This window comes from Elephas maximus, chromosome X (genome assembly GCF_024166365.1).
Source record: "Elephas maximus indicus isolate mEleMax1 chromosome X, mEleMax1 primary haplotype, whole genome shotgun sequence".
NCBI lineage: Eukaryota > Metazoa > Chordata > Mammalia > Proboscidea > Elephantidae > Elephas > Elephas maximus.
This window is the reverse complement of record NC_064846.1, coordinates 140,341,418-140,362,112: the sequence shown is the minus strand read 5'-3', so window position 1 is coordinate 140,362,112 and position 20,695 is coordinate 140,341,418. Positions and strand designations below refer to the sequence as shown.

At 36.7% G+C, this 20,695-nt stretch overlaps 1 protein-coding gene across 3 annotated transcripts in view; it reads right to left on the bottom strand.

Annotated features, from left to right (window-relative positions):
• The window catches only part of CFAP47 (cilia and flagella associated protein 47), a 321,340-nt gene that overhangs the window by 69,542 nt on the left and 231,103 nt on the right, over nt 1-20,695 (bottom strand). The window contains exons 50-52 of one of the 3 annotated variants that reach the window (XM_049871901.1): nt 16,049-16,146; nt 10,178-10,353; nt 8,129-8,236 (exon numbers count right to left, since the gene is read on the bottom strand). In XM_049871901.1, the coding sequence (XP_049727858.1) occupies nt 8,129-8,236; nt 10,178-10,353; nt 16,049-16,146 (382 nt within the window). Of the gene's footprint in view, nt 1-8,128; nt 8,237-10,177; nt 10,354-16,048; nt 16,147-20,695 lie in introns of those variants that run through there. The other 2 variants (XM_049871902.1, XM_049871903.1) reach the window with 2 other exon arrangements.

Sequence of the window (20,695 nt, the reverse complement as noted above, 5' to 3'; positions counted from 1 at the left end):
TTCTCTTTGTTAAAGCCATCCACTTGTGGTATTTCTTTTATAGCAGCACTAGATAACTAAGGCACTTGATAACTTTTGGGTGTTTCAAACTAAGAATAATCATGTATGAACTAATAACATTTTGCTAAAAATGTGTAATCCCTGACTCTATTTTTGAGACCAAATGTTATTACATATTGTATGCTGGAAAATATTCCAGTTTCAGGAGCAGTGTTTACCCATTCTTTTACAACTGTTAAATCTAGCCAAAAAAGCTAACATAGTCTAGAGATAGTAACAGAGTAAGAAACCCTAAAGTTCTCACCCATAACGATAACAAGGTCCAAATTAATGATAAGTAAATGGCAAATATGTGGCTGATGGTTATGCTTACAGCAAAGCATAGTGAAGAGGGTTCCTAACACTCAGTCAACGGGAACTTCTAATGCTTTCCGTGTACAGCATCTGCATTATCTTCCCATAACCTTGAACTGTAACACCATAATACGGTAATTTTATCTATGTACAGTTTTGCTTATCTTTCTCTTCACTGTCTCTTGATCATAACCCCAAAAAGATCAAGATTAAAATCTAAAAGTTATCAAAGCTGTAAAAATATAAATGCCATTATCACCACACATTTATCATTCATTTTTGCAACATCATGGTTGTCTGAAAGGAGAAAATTAGCAATATGTGCTGAGCAGAATTCAGTTCCTTCATTAAAATTGTATAATTCAAACTAATGGTCATTTTTCTGCTTGTGTATAGTGATTCACCTCAGAATAAAGAGAGAATTATACATCAGTGTTTTGATTCTAGACTACAAAATTAACAACTCTCTGTAAATCAAGAATTTATTGTTTTACCAGGCACGCAATATATTTTACTGAAATACTTGATGAAAATAACCAAATTTTCATTAATTGTATTAAAAAAATATTCAACATCATGACAGATTTCCCATTATTACTTTTTGTTGTTGTTAAGCATATGCTTGGTATGTTTTGCAGAAAGCCAATGTCCCAAATTTTCTCATAGACACTGCCATAGAAAAGTAGGAATGAAATATTGCCAAACTAGATTTCTATGCTACGGTGAGGGAAAATGTTCAAAAATTATTGAGAAGCAAATTTAGTGTTCATATTTAATGCAAAACTGCAAGTTTTAACTGCGTTTAGTAGTTTTTATTTCAATTCAACACCCCAAGATTTCAACTTATTCCCTTGTCAAGGTCAATTTTAAACACAGCTTGTGATTTATTGAAATTGCAAACTGTTTATAGCTGAATCTTTCCATTTATTTAAATAATAAAGTTGCAGATACATGCTTTGGATTTGGTTGTAAGTAAATAACACAGAAAATGTAGTAACATAGAGACCATCCATTCCCCTATTTCTATTTATTGAGATGACATGTGGCTTACCTTATCACTGTCAGTATAAAAAATTAAGTAAAGAGAAAAAGGAAGTTGGTCATGATTTCCCAAATTGTATTCGATCATCTCTCTAAAATTTTATGTACATCCATGAAATTGGCTTCTTCAAATGTAATCAGCATTTAAATCTCAGGCCGAGGCAGGTTAATTATTTCACATGGTGTGGTACTAACTCCATTTATGAGTTTGTTTGCACCAAGTTTTTCAGATATTTGTGATTTGGCATATTGCCTTTTAGACAAAGTCTCTATCTCTCTTGATTAAGCATCAAAATCCAATTGTTATATAAAAATAACATTAAAATAGTTTTTAGGTGACAAGAAAACATGAATTGAGAAAATTAAGCCTATGTCCTTAGTGCACTCATGATTAGAACTTAAAATAAATAGAACATGTCTTCTTTTAAAATTGCTTAGAAAAACTAGAAAGAAATTAGAATCGAAGATTTGTCACGACATTTCGCAATTGTGAAATAAAATAAGCCGTATTTCAGAAATTCAATAACAAGGTAAGTAAAAAGGAAATATGTTTTCAGGGGATTAAAGTAAATATTATTGCTAAGAATTACTGTAACATGATAGTATTTAAAGTGTCTTTACATAGATACAATTTCTTTTTGTGATGTGAGATACAAGCTTTATAATAGCGGATTTCTGCTCCTGACAATAACAGATTAGGCTATTTCAAATCAACCCTCCCAATGAGAAAAGATAGATAAAATATAGAGGTTATAGGGTCAAAATTTCCTTAAATGGGAGAAACCTAGATAATTGATCCCAGCCATTTTAAGCTACTTTTCTAGACGTTTGGTGGTTCCAAAAGTGGCATCTAGTAGCCTGAGGGGCTGAGCAAAATTTTCAACAGATTCATGAGTTTATGGTTGTATTAATAATAACTGGCACAAGGGTAGTTTCCAAAATGCAAAGATAACTTATATCCCCACTTTCCCACTTTTCCATTATCCTGACATCAGCCAATCACATGGCACTTTCTCTCTCTGACCCTAAACACTTAGAGCTGGGTCTACACAAGTTAGGACTCTGTCCTTCCAGCTCCCGCCAAATAAGCAAACGCCAACCTCTTTGCTGGCTCTTACTACCCCCCCCCTTTTTTTTTTTTACTATCCCTGGTGGGTTCAATAATTTGCTAGAATGACTAACAAAACTCATGGGGACTACCTATATTTACAATTACCCATTTATTATAAGAAGAAAGGATACAAGCAAAGAGACACATCAGGCAAGGTCTGAGAGGAGGTGCCAGCACAAAGCTTTTACTGTCCCCAGGGACGTTCCACCCTCTCCTGTGCATGGATGTTCTCACTAATCCAGAAAACCTCACTGCTTTCGTGTCCATGGACTCATAACAATGTATATGCATGATTAGGGCCACAATTCATATACATCATTGATGGAATCAATGAATATGCATGACTGCATCACGCCCCCTCACCCTTCCTGAAGTCAGTTGCCAGGTGTGGTTTAGGGGATCCCACTATATTTGTATATGTTTAAATGCTGCCTGGCTGTTTTAGAAAAACAAAGGCACCTTGATTGCTCAAGAATTGCAAGGGCTATTTTAAAGAACTAGAAATAAAAGGTCAAATAGAGTTCTCTGTCCTACGATGGTTTAAAAAAAAAGGGAATTCAGGCCTGGTCAAGCGAGTTGGGGGTCATGAAAACACCCCTGGCTTTTAGTTTAAAACATGAAAGGCTGCACTCTGAGAGTAAAGGCGCAAAAGGAATAAACAAGCTTGGTGAAGGAAGAATGCCAGCCTCAAAATATATCAATTCTTGGTTAAATTATTATAATTTGGGGTCTTTGGCTCCCCTATTCTAGCTGTGTGCTAGAAACAAAAGTAAAATATCTCAAGACTCATCCAGACCCTTCAGATATCCAAATGAGATTGACAATTTTTGATAGAAATGTTCATCACTTAATCAACATTCAGCAGGCACATGAGGAGACAAGATGCAGTGAAAAGATAAAAAAATAAGTGCATTTTGGGTCCTATAAGGAGAAAGACTATTTAGGCAGAAGCAATTTTTGAAAAAATTAAGCTGCAGACTTTTCCAAAATGGATAAAGGTATCAACCTGCAGATTCAAAAGTTCAGTGAACCTCAAGAAATACAAAGAGAATAAAATCTGGAAATATCAAACCTCTAAAATCCAAAGAGAAAGAGAAAATTTTAAAACAGCCAGAAAAAAAGACATATTACTTAAAAAGGAGAATAAGGCTGACAGTTTGAATTTTCATCAGAAATGATAAAAAAAAAAAGAAAGAAAATAGACTGATATTATTAAGGAAAGAAACAAAATAATACCCACCTAAAAATTTTTGTCATGTGTGAGGTCACTCTAAAACTGAGGTACTTGGCATGATTAAAAGTGACTGACCCAAATCTGAATCAAAACATCATTTTTTGAATTAAGTTTTAGCTTGTCCTAAGTCATCCTTTCTGCTTTCCTAAAAATATAACCTGTGATTTAGAGTCTAGTGACATGTAACTTCAACCACTCTCAGCAAACAGTGAAGGGAGCAAGAATTTGATTTGTGAAGAAATATTCATCAGGGAACGTTGATTAAGATGATCTCAGGAGAATGCTTGCAGAGCATGCCCCAGGAATTACGTATATGTATACATTTTAGAAAATCATTTGCTAAGTTGGTTCCAGGAAGTCTGTGTTAGAAAACAGATCAGCTAAACTTATAAAATTTTAACTTCCAATTGTCTTGTAGATATATGTAATCCTAAATTCCCGTGATTATGGTCACGTACTCCCTTCCCCATTTTTCTGTATTAAAGGCTCACCTCTCCCTCATTCCTCAGAATACTGGAACACTTTGTGACTCCACACTGTCACACTGTGTTGCCCAGCTATAGCTGTTATATTCCTCAATAAATTTCTTTTGCTTTTACTCCCTACAGAGTTGTATCCTTTCACCATAGTTATTCAATCTGTATGCTGAGCAAATAATCTGAGAAGCTGGACTATAGGAAGAAGAATGTGGCATCAGGATTGGAGGAAGACTCATTAACAACCTGAAATATGCAGATGATACAATCTTGCTTGCTGAAAGTGAAGGGGACTTGAAGCACTTACTGATGAAGATCAAAGGCTATGGCCTTCAGGATGGATAACACCTCAGTATAAAGAAAATAAAAATCCTCATAACTGAACCAATAAGCAACATCATGATAAATGGAGAAAAGACTGAAGTTGTCAAGGATTTCATTTTACTTGGATCCACAATCAATGCCCATGGAAGTAGCAGTCAAGAAATCAAAACATGCATTGCATTGGGCAAAACTGCTGCAAAAGAACTCTTTAAAGTACTGAAAAGCAAAGAATGTCACTTTGAGGACTAAGGTGCTCCTGACCCATCCCATGGTATTTTCAATCCTAAAGCTATATTTTAGGGTGTTATTATGTAAACATTATTCTGACCTGTTTCTATGGCAATGTATAATTACTAATAATAAGATGGGGCATAAGAATCTTTGGAAGTTTTTTCTTCTTTGGAACATTTTGAATCTCTAGTAGAAATCCTGCCCCAATTTGCAAATTATATATTAAATAAACGTCAATCAATTTCTATTACTGGCTCAATATGATTTTTGTTTTAACAATATCCAGTAGAAATGAGCACAAATATGCAACAAAAGACATATACAAAAATGTTAAAAAAAACAATAATTTCATAATATACCAAAGAAACAACCCAAAATCCCATCAACAATAGAATGGCATATATTTTACAGCAATGAAAATATATGAAGAACAAAACACAGAACAACATGAGTGGGTCAATAAGGTCCATGCATGGTGCAGGAATTCCTGACTACCATTTTAAAGTCACATACTTAAATATGAACCAAACAAACATCTGAAAAAAAATTTAATAGTAAAGAAAGAGAACAAAACATTCTTACCCATAAAAACAGAGACATTATCTTTTAAAATAACCATTAATATGTTAAGAGATATACAAGGAGATATTGTGAATGTGGAATAAGAACAACAAATATATATGTGTATATACCAAAACCAAAACCAAACCCAATTCCGACTCAAAGCGACACTATAGGACAGCAACCCTATAGGACAGAGTAGAACTGCCCCATAGAGTTTCCAAGGAGCGCGCCTGGCAGATTCGAACTGCCGACCCTTTGGTTAGCAGCCGTAGCACTTAACCACTACGCCACCAGGGTTTCCGTATATATATTCCAAAGAACAACAACCAAAAAATGGTCTTGGATGTTGATACCCAACATGAAAAACTCTATATAAGGATTTGAAGATAAAATTGAGGAAATCTCCCTGAATGCAAAAAGACAAATTTGGGAAAGAGACAAAAAAGATAAAACAATTGTCAAATCAGCTCCTGAATTCTAATATCCAAAAAATCAATGTCTTAGGAAGAGAGAAGAGAGATGGTTTAATTCAAGATTTCCAGAAACTGAAAGTCTCCAATTTCCATATTCAAAGAGTCTCCAACTATCCAGAAAAACATATGAAATAGAGTCACACCGAGGCATATCATTAAGAATTTCCAGGACGACGGGTACAACTAAAGATCTCACAAACTTCCGAAGAAGAAAAAAAAATCCAGGACAAGGTTGATTAAAATAATCACTATCAAACATCTTTTAGTATTATATGACTTCCAAATTATACACATGTATTTATTCCTATAGGGTCACTATGAGTCGAAATTGATTCGACAGCACTGGGTTTTTTGGGATTACCTAAATAAAACAAATTAAATTTTAGGAAAACATGTTCATAAAAGTAAGAAAACTTAAAAAGAAAGAGAAAAGGCTAGCACCTTTATAGTGGAATAATAAAAAAAAAAGAAACGATAATCATAAAACTATGGTTGGGCCCCAAAAATTCACATATCTTACACTTATTAATAATTTTAAGTATATAAAAAATTTTTTAAGTATACGGAATATTGTTTTCATTCTAACATTTTAAAACAAGAAAAAAATAAAACTAGTAATAAGTTTGTAAACAACTTTTTATAGCAGATGTTGTTGGCGCCCCACCCACTTACCCTAGAATATTTTTACCAGCTCTCTGCCTCCATCCCCCAACATTTGCATGCTTGCTGTTAATTTCTCTCATCTGGAACCTTCAGATGAATGCCCTTGGGTACTGGAGTTTCCTCTCTTTCTACAGAGAGCAGAGTGCCTGAGAGTTCATGCTCCATCCCAAAGCAGTTTACAGTGACTAGTGTGGTAGTTCAAAAGCCCAGCTCCTTTAAGCCAAGAAAGGGTAGTCTCTGAGAAGTGATTTATGTTCCAGAGCTCTGCAGGATCAAGAAACGTCTGGGACTGTACCTGCAATCATACCCTTGCTTAATTTCTTGCCTTTTGTTACCCTCCTTCCCCTATTCTGGTACTGATTTCTCTGGGATCACTTTCTTAATAAATCACTTGCAGCCAATATTTTGGCTAAAGATCTGGTACCAGAATTCAACATTCCTTTGGCGTGGTAAAAACAAACAAACAAACCAAACCCATTGCTGTGTAGTCAACTCCGACTCATAGTGACCCTACAGGACAGAGTAGAACTGCCTCATAGGATTTCCAAGGAGCAGCTGGTGGATTTGACCTGCCAACCTCTTAGTTAGCAGCTGATTGCTTAACCACTGTGCCACCAGGACTCCTGTGGTGTGGTACCAAAACCAAACCAAACCCGTTGCCATCAAGTCAATTCTGACTCATAGCAACCATATAGGATAGGGTAGAACTGCCCCATAGGGTTTCCCAGGAGCAGCTGGTGGATTGGATTCGAACTGTTGACCTCTTGGTTAGCAGCTATAGCTCTTAACCACCAGGGTTACTTTGGTGTGGTACGGGAGAGAAATTAAGAAAAGGTTTGGATTTTCCCACTAAAGTAAATACTCTTTGAAGTATTTTTCGTTAAAAAAAAAATCCTATTGTGACTTGTTTATTCTTATTTACCAGCACAAAACTTGGTACTAGATATGTAATAGGAACTCAACCACCTAAATGAAGAAATACTGTTAAATGTTCAAGGCATTAAATTTAGCTAACCCCACAGCAACTTCAAGTATTTTCTAAGGGCTGTATTTCAAAGCACCATCAAATTTATGCTAGGTGTCCTGGATAAAGTCAGACTTCTCACAGGAGATAGCACGCCCTTAAACTGTGGAAAACACTCAAAAAGCCTGGCTTATATCAGCCTGTCAATTAGGATCTCTCTGACTCAGTCAACCGAAGCCAAACCAATCGTAAGTGAAGAATTTCTCAAAATGCTCAGTGAATTCTCTTTCTCTGCCTTTACAATACCTTCTCAAAAATTAAAGACTTCTCACGTAACCAATCACCCAGAATTTCTGGTTAGAAGCTTTTTCTCCCTTTCCTTTCTAAGTGAGAACTTTATACCAAATTTAGGCGGACTGCTCCTCTGCTAGCAGATTTAGCTACGTAATAAACATTTGTTTAAAGGACTCCATCTTTGTTTTGTTGGTTTGACAATATGAATGGTCATATCACAAGGGAAAATGGCATTAACCAAGTTTTCCACAGGGTAGTCTACATAGCAAACCTACTCTGGAAAAAACAATTACTCAAAATATTTTTATTTCTTATTCAAATACTAAATGCATTCTAAAATACTTTTAGATTATCTATTTTTCTTGCATGAAATAATTTTATCTATTAAACACAACTTACTTTCCAAGGTCACATTGTACTTCTGGCATCGTGGTTGGTTTTGGTAATTCAGTCGTTAATTTAAGTAAATACCAGAACTCTAGAGCTGCATCAGGCTGAAAAATAACACTGGTGGGGAGAAATATACAAAATCTTGTCAGTGATTTTAATTTGTATAATAAATCTGGCAGAAAAAAATATTCCGAATTGGTAGAAACCAAACAACCAAACCCACTGCCTTCAAGTCAATTCCGACTCATAGCCTATAGTATAGAGTAGAACTGCCCCATAGCGCTTCCCAGGAGCAGCTGGTGGATTCAAACTGCCAACCTTTTGGTTAGCAGCCAAGCTCTTTACCACTGCACCACCAGGGCTCCTTTGGTAGAAATAGGTGGTTTCAAACACATTAACTGACAACTGCTCCATCACACATTCTACTCTCATTGTGGATACATTTTTAAATTTCTCATTTTGTGGTGAGAAAATCATGTCATCATTTGTTACCCAAGTAAAACAGGGTCATGGGCATTAATATTTGTTTAATAAATGCCTACTGAATCAATGAAAAATGCTTAAACTAAGTAATTTAAATGCCTTGCAGGAGCTATAATAGGAAAAGATCTGATTTCTAACTGTGATTAAATCAATTTTAGTTTGTTGAATTGAACATATGTATATCTCCACATGAAGATTATCAGGTAACCAGCAGCTCTGGAAGGCATCCTTTATAATCAGCATGTGCTGAGCTCTGGGGGAGACAGAGCTTGGGATAATTTAAAAGTGTAACTGGGCTGCTATATCAGCTCTGTCATCCATTATTTGCACAGCCTTGGACAAGTCACTTAATTTCTTTGAACTTCAATTTTATCATTTATAAAATAGAAGGAATCATTCCTACCTCTTATGGAAATTTTATGTGTTTATGTGTGTAAAATACAGGGCCCAGCGGCAATAATAGAGTTGGCAGTGAAGGAGTACTAGCTAAGATTTTATCTTTTAATGTATGCTGATAAAGAAAATCCAAAACTCCGTTTATGCTCACAAAGCCCATACAATCACAATAGGGAGACGAGATCAGCGCACATTTCTAACGGTAATCTATCAAAATAGCGGCTGTTACAATATGGTTATATTCCTATATTCATGCTTCACATTGTATAAAAAAATTATCCTGAAAAATTTCACAAATGTATTCATTTCTTTATCCATTTATTAAAATAACAATTGATAGGATACTGTGCTAGAAGTACCAATAAGAATTATCATTACTCGAAAAAAAGACAAATTGGTAAAAGGCAGTTTCATGTAGAATAATAATGCAATGTGTTGCACGCATAAATGCTAAGTCAATTATAGTCCTGAAAATAAGTTGAATATTACTTTTTAAACAAATAAAGTTGATTATTTTACTACACTGAGTTAATCATGAATATAGAGGTTATGTGTTTTTGTGTGTATTTATATATATATACCCAGTGCAAAGAGCTTTTCACAGTTAACATGCTATAAGAACACTTGTAATTACACTGCTAATATACATGTGTGTGGATATCCATATATATATTGAGAGAGATAAATACACATATATATGTATATAGGTGTGGACACACACACACATACATGGGTTTTCAGCATAGTGTAACATTCTTAATTTAATTTTTTTATGTTCTCCAAGTGGACAATTTCTCTTTAATGGAGAATACAGAAATTAATTTTCATCAAGGAAATCAAAAGTTTAATTCTTAGGCCTTGTGAAATCATTTTCATTTGGTTCAGATTTAAACCTAGAAAGACTTAGGTCACACAAAGTGAAGTGAAAGAGGGGGGTATAGGAGAAATTTAGGAATTATTTACTTAATGTGATATTTCAGGAAATAATATTCTTGCACTGAAGAAAAGGAAAGGTAATTTTAAAAGTAGAGCATTTTATCAAGGAATGAAATTTCACAAAGTTAAAACTATGGGCAAGTGTAATCTTAATGATTGTAGCATACAGAGAAATAACGATAATTTTAAAAGCCTATTTCAAGGGATTAACAATGAAATGTATATGCAACATGCAAACCATACCTTTCCTCACTATGGCCTGCAGTCGCTGGAGAACACCTGGCAACATAATTGACAACTTCTTGTGGGTTCAGTGTAAGTCTCTTGAGTCCACTAAGGGCCGGATTTGTTAATTGTACATCTAAGTGAATAACTTTGTCTTTTGGATTTGAGAGAGGTATTTCAATGCACTTGCTTTCCTAGAATTACAGAATAAATATATAAGCGGCTCTTAAGAGTCAGCAGAGTCATTGTTCTATGGAAGCAAATGTGAAGAATGCTGTTATACAAAATAAGGCCATTTGTTCTTTCTTTTTTTTTTTTCTTGATCCACTTGATCTACTATTGAATTTATCTCACCAATTTTTAATCTATTATATGTTTTCCTTGATTAGTCTTGGTAAAGGGTAACATTTTGGTGACAGTTTTTCAACAGCAAATACTGCAAAGAAATCCAGAAGGCTAAGGAAACTTTTGGTAAATACATTAAAAAATATTTTTCTCCAGTACCATTATTACTAAGGTCCATTTTTCACTGTTTACTTTAACAGTTGTGCATAAGAATCACCCGAAGAGTTTGTTAAAACACAGACTGCTGGCCCCTGCACCTACTTCTGATTCAGTAGGTCTGGTATAAAAGAAAAACCTATTGCCGTCATGTTGATTTCAACTCATAGTAACCCTATAGGACAGAGCAGAACTGCCCCATAGGGCTTCCATGGAGCACCTGGTGGATTCAAACTGCCGACCTTTTGGTTAGCAGCCATAGCTCTTAACCACTACACCACCAGGGTTTCCAGTATGGGAACTGAGAATTTATACTTCTAAAAAGCTCCATGTAATGCTGCTGGTGATCCAGACAAAACACTTTAAGTAACACTTTACATTAGCATCAAGTAGCAGAGACAATCTTAACTAAGAAGTCAAATTATGCTGATGATGCAAATTATGATGGTTGAGCTTCTCTAGTTGACCTTCTAAATTCCTTCTCTCTTCCTCTTTCTTGCATTACCCCACATAGACTCCTCCTTATCTTGAAGTTTTCTCCTCCTCACAGACTGTATTCTTGGGCCAAGTCCTTTCAAAACTGCCAAAGCTCAGCCTCCTTCCAGAGTAGAATTCACTCTGACCCAGGAGGTGCTGTCTTGTGTCAGTGGAAGCACAGCTTGCTCCCTCTACAGTCAACCCCCCCTGCCCCGCCCATGATCTAACGTGATGTCAGGAGCTCAGCATAAGCCAGTAGGCATTAAACCATCAGCTTCCTCTCCTTATAGAAGATACCTCCCTCACTGTCTTTGTGTAGTTCTACTGAAGCCAGCCAAACTCACTTGGATTGTGGTAGGTGGAAAGGGAAGGGAGAAAGTGCTCATGACTATGTTGTCACTTTCCTTCTAAGGAACTACCTTGTTCCTCCTAATCAGTCTCTGGCCATCCCATATATAGGCTATAAGTGGGTGATAGGCTAAAGGTTTCTGGCTTCCCTTGATGTGGCAGAAACATGTATCATCCACCAAAAATTTGTGATTCCCCTTCACAGTATAAAGATGTCATTGGGAAGTAGCTGTCCAACCAGAGACTATATTTCTTAGACCTCCTTGCACCCAGGCACAGTCATGTGACTAGTTCTCACCAATGGTATGTGAATAGACTTGACAAGTGTCACCTCCATGCAGGGAGATTAAGAACCTACTGGAAATTCACCTCTTTCTCCTTCCTCTTCCTCCAACTATCTGCAGAGGCCTCTTTGTCCCTAAAGGATGATGGGACCACATGATGAAGGATGCTGGCTCCCTGATCACAATGTGGACGACACCACGCACCAGCCAGTAACTAATGCATCAAATTATCACAATTATTGTGTTTTATTGTATTAAGCCATTGAAAATCTGAGGTTTATTTCCTATAGCAGCTATAGTAGTACCCTAACTAATACATTGAGCAAGTCCTAAGTAGATGATACAGCAACCCCTTTCATAAGTTAGAGATAGAATTACCTATTTTTTTTTTTTTATGGTTCTCTGGTTTGTGAGTTTATTTGAAAATCCAAGACAACAGAAAAACTTCCCGTTAAATATCTCATTTTGATTATTTGCTTGTTTTCTAACTCCATTAGAATGTTAGCTCCGTGGGAACAGGAACCTCGTTTTTGTTTTTTTTTGTCCATTACTCTTTCTCAGCATGTAGAACAGTGCCAGAGATACTCAGAAATCCCTGAATAATATTTGTTGAAAGAATAAAATGATACACTTTATAAACAGCTTTAGTACGACTCAAGGGCACTGGGTTTGGGGTTTTTTTTTAGTGTTTCTATATAAATCTGACTAAGTCTAGTATTCTGGATAATCACAACTTTTGACTAAATAACGAGGCAGCCATGTGACAATATGACTCTGGAAGAGTTTAAAAATCTTGAGTTAACCCAGCTGCCCTCCCGCTTGAAAGTTATGGGCAAAGAACAGCCTCAGATGGAAGGAAGGTAGTGGGTTCAAAGGGACTTTATCACTTGGTTGCCGGTTCCTATCGTCTCCTGTGCAGGAAACGTTTAATTCACTGAGTGTGTCAGGTGAAAAGTTTATCACTTGCTGCTCTCAGTGGGTCAGAGTAAAAAAAGATTAGGTATTTGTCCATAAGGAACTTAACTGAGTCAATGGCAATCTGACTCAAGTGGAAATGTTTTTCATCATATCCTCTTCTGGAAGATAAACATTAGTTAATTACAGATGGATTATTTCTGAGTTCCAAAACACACAATCATGTTAATTTAAGGCCCATTGTTCGGGAAATCTTCAGTTTTAATTTTATTCAAATTGAAAATACTACTACACCAATAAACAAACTGTACTGAATGGTATTTTGAAAAAACAGCATGTAATTCAGAGAAAGTGATAACTATAATCTGTCTCAGTAATTTTCCTAAATTGAAAAGTCAATGCCAGTAGTTAACACTCAGAGGAAGCAGGTAGGCAGCTGTAATTAGAAACACCATGGCCATTTTCTCTGCCACTGCCATTTGCATGTCACTGTATCTACTGATGTATCAACTTACACCCCCTATCCCCAGTCCACCACCATCCAACACGAGGCATACAGAATGCAGAGGGGTGATCAAGGTGGGTTGCTGATGGAGTATGGGGTGATGGATGTAAACATGCATTAATAGGCACCTGGGACTTGTGAGAAAGCCAAACCTCCCGAAGAGGCTCTGGGTTTATTCGTGTGTACTCAACCATTTCTATAACATTGAGAAAAAGAAAATTATGAAAAGCAATGACAAACAGAAAGATACCTAAATGCAGAGACACATCCCTGAGAAGTACCCTCCTGCTTAAGTGCTAAAGAAAAAAGAATATATATACGTATATATAAACTAGTTGTGTGTAGAACTGGGCTCCATAAGGTTTTCGGTGGCTGATTTTTCAGAAGCAGATCACCAGGCCCCTTCTCCCAAGGCACCCCTGGGTGGACTCGAACCTCCAACCTTTTGGTTAGCAGTGTAGTTCATTTGTACCACCAAGGGAAGAGTAACCAGCTGAATCCCTGGTTTTGTGTCATTTCTGCAGGTCATGTTGGTTAACACCATATCTAATCAGCACAACAGTATCAGTAATTATGAGCAAGGCATGTCAAAAGGGTTGACTGTGACTGCCTGGCTATTCTATAAACACAGGACACATTCTTGCTATAACTTGCAGTGCAAATATCCTTATGAGCTTTATTTGTTGAAATTCTATGCTTGAAAGGTATTCGTGTGCAAATTTGAAAAAGAAGCAGCCTTCTGAGCACATGGCTTGGTCAGCCAACCTGACCTTGGTGCACGAATAAATAAAACGAGTGATAGATTAGATAGACAGATTGATAGATAGATGGACAGGCTGACAGACATATGAACAGAATAAAGACATCCTTCCTCCTGGCTTGGCTGCTAACCAAAAGGCCAGCAGTTCTAATCCTCTAGCCACTCAAGCTCTACTCTGTCCTATAGGATCCCTATGAGTTGGAATCAACTCGATGGTAATGGGTTTTGTTTTTCTGCTTTCCTCTTTTTTTTTTTTTTTCCTAGCAGGACACATAATTTGGAGAGCAGAGCGCCCTCTTCTGGTCGTCTCTTTGAAGTACAGACAGATTCACCCTCAGGCATGGCCTTGATTCCATTTGTCATTTGAAGAATAAACCCTGCTGCTATCAAATTGATTCTGACTCATAGTGACCCTACAGTACAGAACAGAATTGTCCCATAGGGATTCCAAGGAGTGGCTGGTGGATTCGAACTGCCAATGTTTTTGTTAGCAGCCTGAGCTGAGCTTTTAACCCCTGCACCACACCCGGTAACTGCTAAAAAGGTTTGGTCTCTATACACTTGCCTACTCTAGATATTCATATAAGTGGGATCATACAATATTTGTCCCTTTGTGCCTAACTTATTTCACTCAACATAATGTTTTCAAGATTCATCCATGTTGTAGCATGTATCAGGACTTCTCTTTATGGCTGAGTAATATTTCATTGTAGGTATGTACCATATTTTGTTTATCATTCTTCTGTTGATGGACATGTAGGTCATATTTTTTGCAGGTAAGGGCAGACATCTTAGCTAGGGCCTTGGTTGAGAACACGAACGAAGACCCTGGCTGGGATGTCTATGCTCACGTGCAAAAAATTACAATGGGCTCTACTAATTCACAGTTGTAACTATATTCAAATATCAGTTCCGTTAAAATTAAGCAATAAGAACTAAATTATCTCTTAGCAGGGCTAAGCAACAACATCCATTTTCTGTTCTTTATGTACATAGTAGAAAAGAAATTTCAGAAAAAATACTTTCTAATCCCCAAATGGATTATTATCAGAATTCTATGTTGAGGAATATTCATGTTCATTTATAAAGAACGAGTTCAAATTGTTTTTCCTAAAATACATACTCTATTAGGTCATTGAAAAACCCCTGATCATTGAGAAAAAAAATCCATTGCCTTCGAGTGGATTCACGGAGGGGAGATATTCACAAAATATTCAAGGAGTACAAATGAAAGGCGGAATAGTGGCATGCATGAACTAAATTAGTATCATTCTCATCACTTAATACCCTATGCGTGTTCTCTAGCTGCATATTTGAAAATTAAAATAACATATATTTGATGTTTTCAATTAAAATATTTTGGTATTAGCAATGAGAAAATTAAATCTAATTAATATATTATTCACAGCAATTAAATTTATCCTCAAATTTCATTTAAATCAAGATTATCAATATCTCCCTTTATTAAATAATCTAGACACAGATTTAGTGACACTGCAATAATTTATCTAAGACTATCCTATTCTTTGTTCCTGTTATTAAAACCGAAAATCTAAGCGAAAACCCAAAAAAACAAATCCATTGCCGTCAAGTCGATTCCGATTCATAGCAAGCCTATAGGACAGAGTAGAACTGCTCCATACAGTTTCCAAGGAGCGCCTGGTAGATTGGAACTGCCAACCTTTTGGTTAGCAGCCGTAACTCTTAACCACTACACCACCAGGGTGTTTCTGAGTTAAAGGCCTGCTGCAGACACCAGGAACAATCTATACTGAAAAGAGTCTACAGAGCTTAACTTTTATGATAGGTGTGAGGCCAAGGATTTAGGATAAGGTTAGGTTTGTAACAGTAGAATAAAGTCTTGAAACATGCAGACAGAATGCTAATCAATACAGTCTCTATATCATATAACTAAAAGATTTTTGCAAGAAACACTTAAGGTCCATATTACTGATTTTAAAAATAAACTTGTTATATTTGAATACCTTATTATCCCACTATGTCATTTAATATGGACATTTTTTAAGGAACAGCAAGGGTACAAAAGAGCTTTAACTGTGTGCAAAAAGACAGTCTATGAACATTTCATGGGCTCTTACCAAGGCAACACAGTTCATTATAATAATTTTTACAGGTGGTGCAGGAGAGCTGCGGATCTCAAGAGAATACCAGACTTTTACACTGTTAACGCCACCATCTGAAAAAAAGAAAAAAAAAACTTTTTAATGCAGTGTAGGTTTCTGAATACCACACCTAACAAACATTTGCGAAACATGAACAAATACCATTTTCACGCTCTACTCAAGGGACTTGTTCGTCAAGAAAGCTGAGGGGACAGGCTGCTTTCGTTACTTGTGCCCAACAAGAAGCCCCATCCTGCATGGCCAGGAGAACGTCCTGTAAAAGCCCGTAAAGCTCCCAAACCCCTGCCCACCCTAGTAACTTACAAGTTCCCCACTAAAATAAACTTAAGAATGCTTTATTTTTAAGTGAAGGATTCATGTTTCAAAAGAAATAATCAATTTTTTTTTCTTTTCCTACTTGCCAAAACAGTCATATACTTGTGGATAAAAAAAAAAAAAAAAAAACACCATGGATGGAAACGTCCAAATCAGGTTTTCCTATATAACACGGTACAGTTCCAGTGCCATAAGAATCTAGTCTAAGGGCAAAGTCAGGAATTAAAAAAAGAAAAATAACCACTGCCATCGAGTTGATTTTGACTCATAGAGGCCCTATGGGACAGAGTAGAACTGCCCAATATAGTTTCCAAGGCTGTAATCTTTATGGGAGCAGAACGCCATATCTTTCTCTCGAGGAGCAGCTGGTGGGTTTGAACTGCCCACCTTTCAGTTAGCAGCCGAGCGCTTTAACCACTCCACCGCCAAGGCTCATGTCAGGAATTTATTTTTTTTTTCTAGTACCATGTCAGGAATAGTTCGTGATATTTCAGGTTCAAAAGGATAGCAGTTTAAGCTAAGGGAATTCGGGACTGGATATGCACTAAAGAGTGAGAAAATACTATTTACTTCTGGATGCCCAATATCAAAAAAAATATATATATATATCTCAGGTGTTTTTGCCCCTGGTGACGTCCACAGCCACATTCCCCACTCTGAAACCTGAACCCTGGACAACCACCACGTTTCTGGGGGAGGGAGGGTTATACTACCATCAAACGCAGGTCCTTTCTCTCCAGTTTTTTCTCATTTGTTCAGCTTCTCACTTTGATATTCTTTTATTCTGTAGTGTTGAACTAGTTCATGGTTTAAGATGTCCTCCAGTTTCACTAATTCACATGCATATTCATATTAGTGTCATGTTCAATAGATTTCAAGGACTGCTATGTTTAATTAGCTTGCTTAGGTAAATCACTAACCTCTCTGGATCTCAGGTTCCTCAACAACAAAATGAGGGGCCCAGGACAGTAGACATCTCAGTGTCTCCCTCTTCTGAAAGGCTTTCCTATGAGTGTATCATTTTACCTTGCATTGTGTTGAATCTTACTGCACTGCCCTGCATTCTTCTGTTCAATATTGTATGTAATACACTGCATTGTGTTCCATCCTATTCTAATACATTCGCTAACAAGAAACATTTATAAGGTTGGCAGACCTGAGAACAGTTCAGACCTTTAGAAAATCAGCTAGTCAGAGGGAGAGAGAGGAGGTCTAGGCGAGTTCTTATTCCAAATACCTGGGAGTAGTTCTTGATGGCAAACTTATCTGCACATTTTTAATTGCCTCTGTGCTTGTTTATTTTACAAACACCAGCTAATTCCCTTAAAATCATCAATGAGCAGAAAACAATGTGACCAAATTGACACAGAAGTTAAGATTACTGAGACAAATTTTGCTCACATTTGTATCAGTTGCTCCTTCAATTCTATGAAACACTTCAAATGCTTTTATGCCTTTAAAATATGACTTCTCCAAAAAGAAACCAAAGTTCTTAAAGTGAACAATGTTTCCCCTATAAGTTAGCTCATGCAAATGTTAACTGGGCCTTTCCAGTGGTTTAACCCATATTTTGCTCCCAGAGAAATAATTCTGGACAGAAAGGGTCTCAGTGACTAAGGAGACTGACTGCTCCATGACTCTGGTCTGTACAAAGAGTAGCAGAATGTCTCGGGGTCAGGAGGCCAGAGTTCAAATGCAACCTAATCACTGTTACCTTGTGAATGCCGGCAAAGTAACTCAACAATTGGCCCATCTGTGAAACGGGGGCAAAACCTTACTACTGTAATTGTTCTAGCACATAAGGCAGTGATTGTGATGCAGCTAACCTAACTACCACAATGCTAAAAAAATACTGCACACTGACCATGAATTTACGGGTTAGCGTGGGGTTAGTGAATGGTTTAATGACTGGTGTTGTTGTGTGCCATCTTCTGACTCATGGGCCCTAGAGGACAGAGTAGAACTGCCCTGTAGGGTTTCCTAGGCTGTAATCATTATGCAATCCTTGACAACATCAATATTTCCTCCCTTTATCATGATGTTGCTTTTTGGTCCAGTTGTGAGGATTTTTGTTTTCTTTATGTTGAGGTGTAATCTATACCGAAGGCTGTGGTCTTTGATCTTCCATCAGTAAGTGCTTCAAGTCCTCTTCACTTTCAGCAAGCAAGGTTGTGTCATCTGTATAATGCAGGTTGTTAATGAGTCTTCCTCCAGTCCTGATGCCATGTCCTTCTTCATATAGTCCAGCTTCTCAGATTATTTGCTCAGCATACAGATTGAATAGGTATGGTGAAAGGATACAACCCTGATGCACACCTTTCCTGACTTTAAACCAATCATTATTCCCTTGTTCTGTCCGAACAACTGCCTCTTGATCTGTGGAAAGGTTCCTCATGAGCACAATTAAGTGTTCTGGAATTCCTATTCTTTGCAATGTTATCCATAAATTGTTATGATCCACATAGTTGAATTCCTTTGCATAGTCAATAGAACACAGGTAAACATCTTTCTGGTATTCTCTGCTTTCAGTATGGATTACACCTCCACATAAAGAAAACAAAAATCCTCACAACTGGACCAATAAGCAACATCTTGATAAATGGAGAAAGCACTGAAGTTGTCAAGGATTTCATTTTACTTGGATCCACAATCAATGCCCACAGAAGCAGCAGTCAAGAAATCAAACAGCATATCGCATTGGGCAAATCTGCTGCCAAACACCTCTTTGAAGTATTCAAAAACAAAGATGTCACTTTGAGGACTAAGGTGTGCCTGACCCAAATCATTATATTTTCAATTGCTTCATATGCATGCAAAAGCTGGACAGTAAATAAGTAAAGAATTGATGTCTTTGAATTACAGTGTTGGTGAAGAATATTGACTATATCATAGACTGCCAGAAGAATGAACAAATCTGTCTTGGAAGAAGTACAGCCAGAATGCTCCTTAGAAGCAAGGATGGCGAGACTTCATCTCACCTACTTTGGACATGTTCTCAGGAGGGAGCATCTCACCTACTTTGGACATGCATGGTAAAGTACAGTGTCAGCAAAAGAGGGGAAGATCCTCAATGAGATGGTTTGACACAGTGGCTGCAACAATGGGCGCAAGCATAGCAACAACTGTGTGAATGACACACAACTGGGCAGTATTTTGTTCTGCTGTATATAGGGTTGCTACAGGTCGGAATGGACTCGATGGCACCTAACAACAACAACAATCTTTACAGAATCAGACTGCCACATCTTTCGCCCATGGATCTGCTGGTGGGTTTAAGCTGCTTACCTTTTGGTTTGCAGCCTACTGTTCAACCATTGTGCCACCAGGGCTACCATATTTATTAATTAGAAAACAATAAAACTCAATATAATGTTAACATGTAACTTTATTTCTTAACTATAAGCCTTAAAATGTCCCTGGGTGGCACAAACAGTTTGCACTTCGCTGGTAACCAGAAAATATTTGCTATTAAAATTTTCATTCCAATTATTCAACATACTAGATCAATAGATAACAATCATATCTGAAAGTAAATTCTTAGATTGAAATCACTGGCTCAATTTTTAAAAGCTTTAAACATATTCACTGTTCTTCAAAAATATATTAATTCAAATTCCCATTACGTACATGAGATTACCTCTTTTGACGTGACCCTCATTACAACTGGATATTATCACTGTTTTCATATTTCCCTATTTGGCAGGTTAAAAAAAATTTTATTTAGTTGTTTTAATTTCTTTGATGAAAGGAAAGTTAGAAGTTTTCTTATTGTTTTATTTTCAGTTCATCATCTTTGTTCAATTTTCTCTGGGGCTAATTGTCTTGCATGGATTTGAAAGAAAAAAAGGCTTCATAGATTGAGATTGTAACCATTTGGCTATCACAAAAAAAATCAACCAAACCTGTTGCCACTGAGTCAATCCCGACTCACGGCGACCCTATAGGACAGAGTAGAACTGCCCCCATAGAGTTCCCAAGGAGCACCTGGTGGATTTGAACTGCTGAACTTTTGGTTAGCAGCTGTAGGACTTAACCACTATGCCACCAGGGTTTCCACGGTTGTCTATCATATAGATTGCATATTTGTCCTATTTATATTCTTCATAATATTATGATTTTTAAATTCGCTTTTAAAATTTTAATGTAGTAAGCACTATTCAATCTTTTACTTCATGCTTTGTTTCTTTTAGTTTTCTCAGAGAAAGGCCTTCATATGGGCAAATAAACATTTATATGTGTATTTTTCTATTACTCTTATTTTTTCATTTTGTATATTTAGTTATTTAA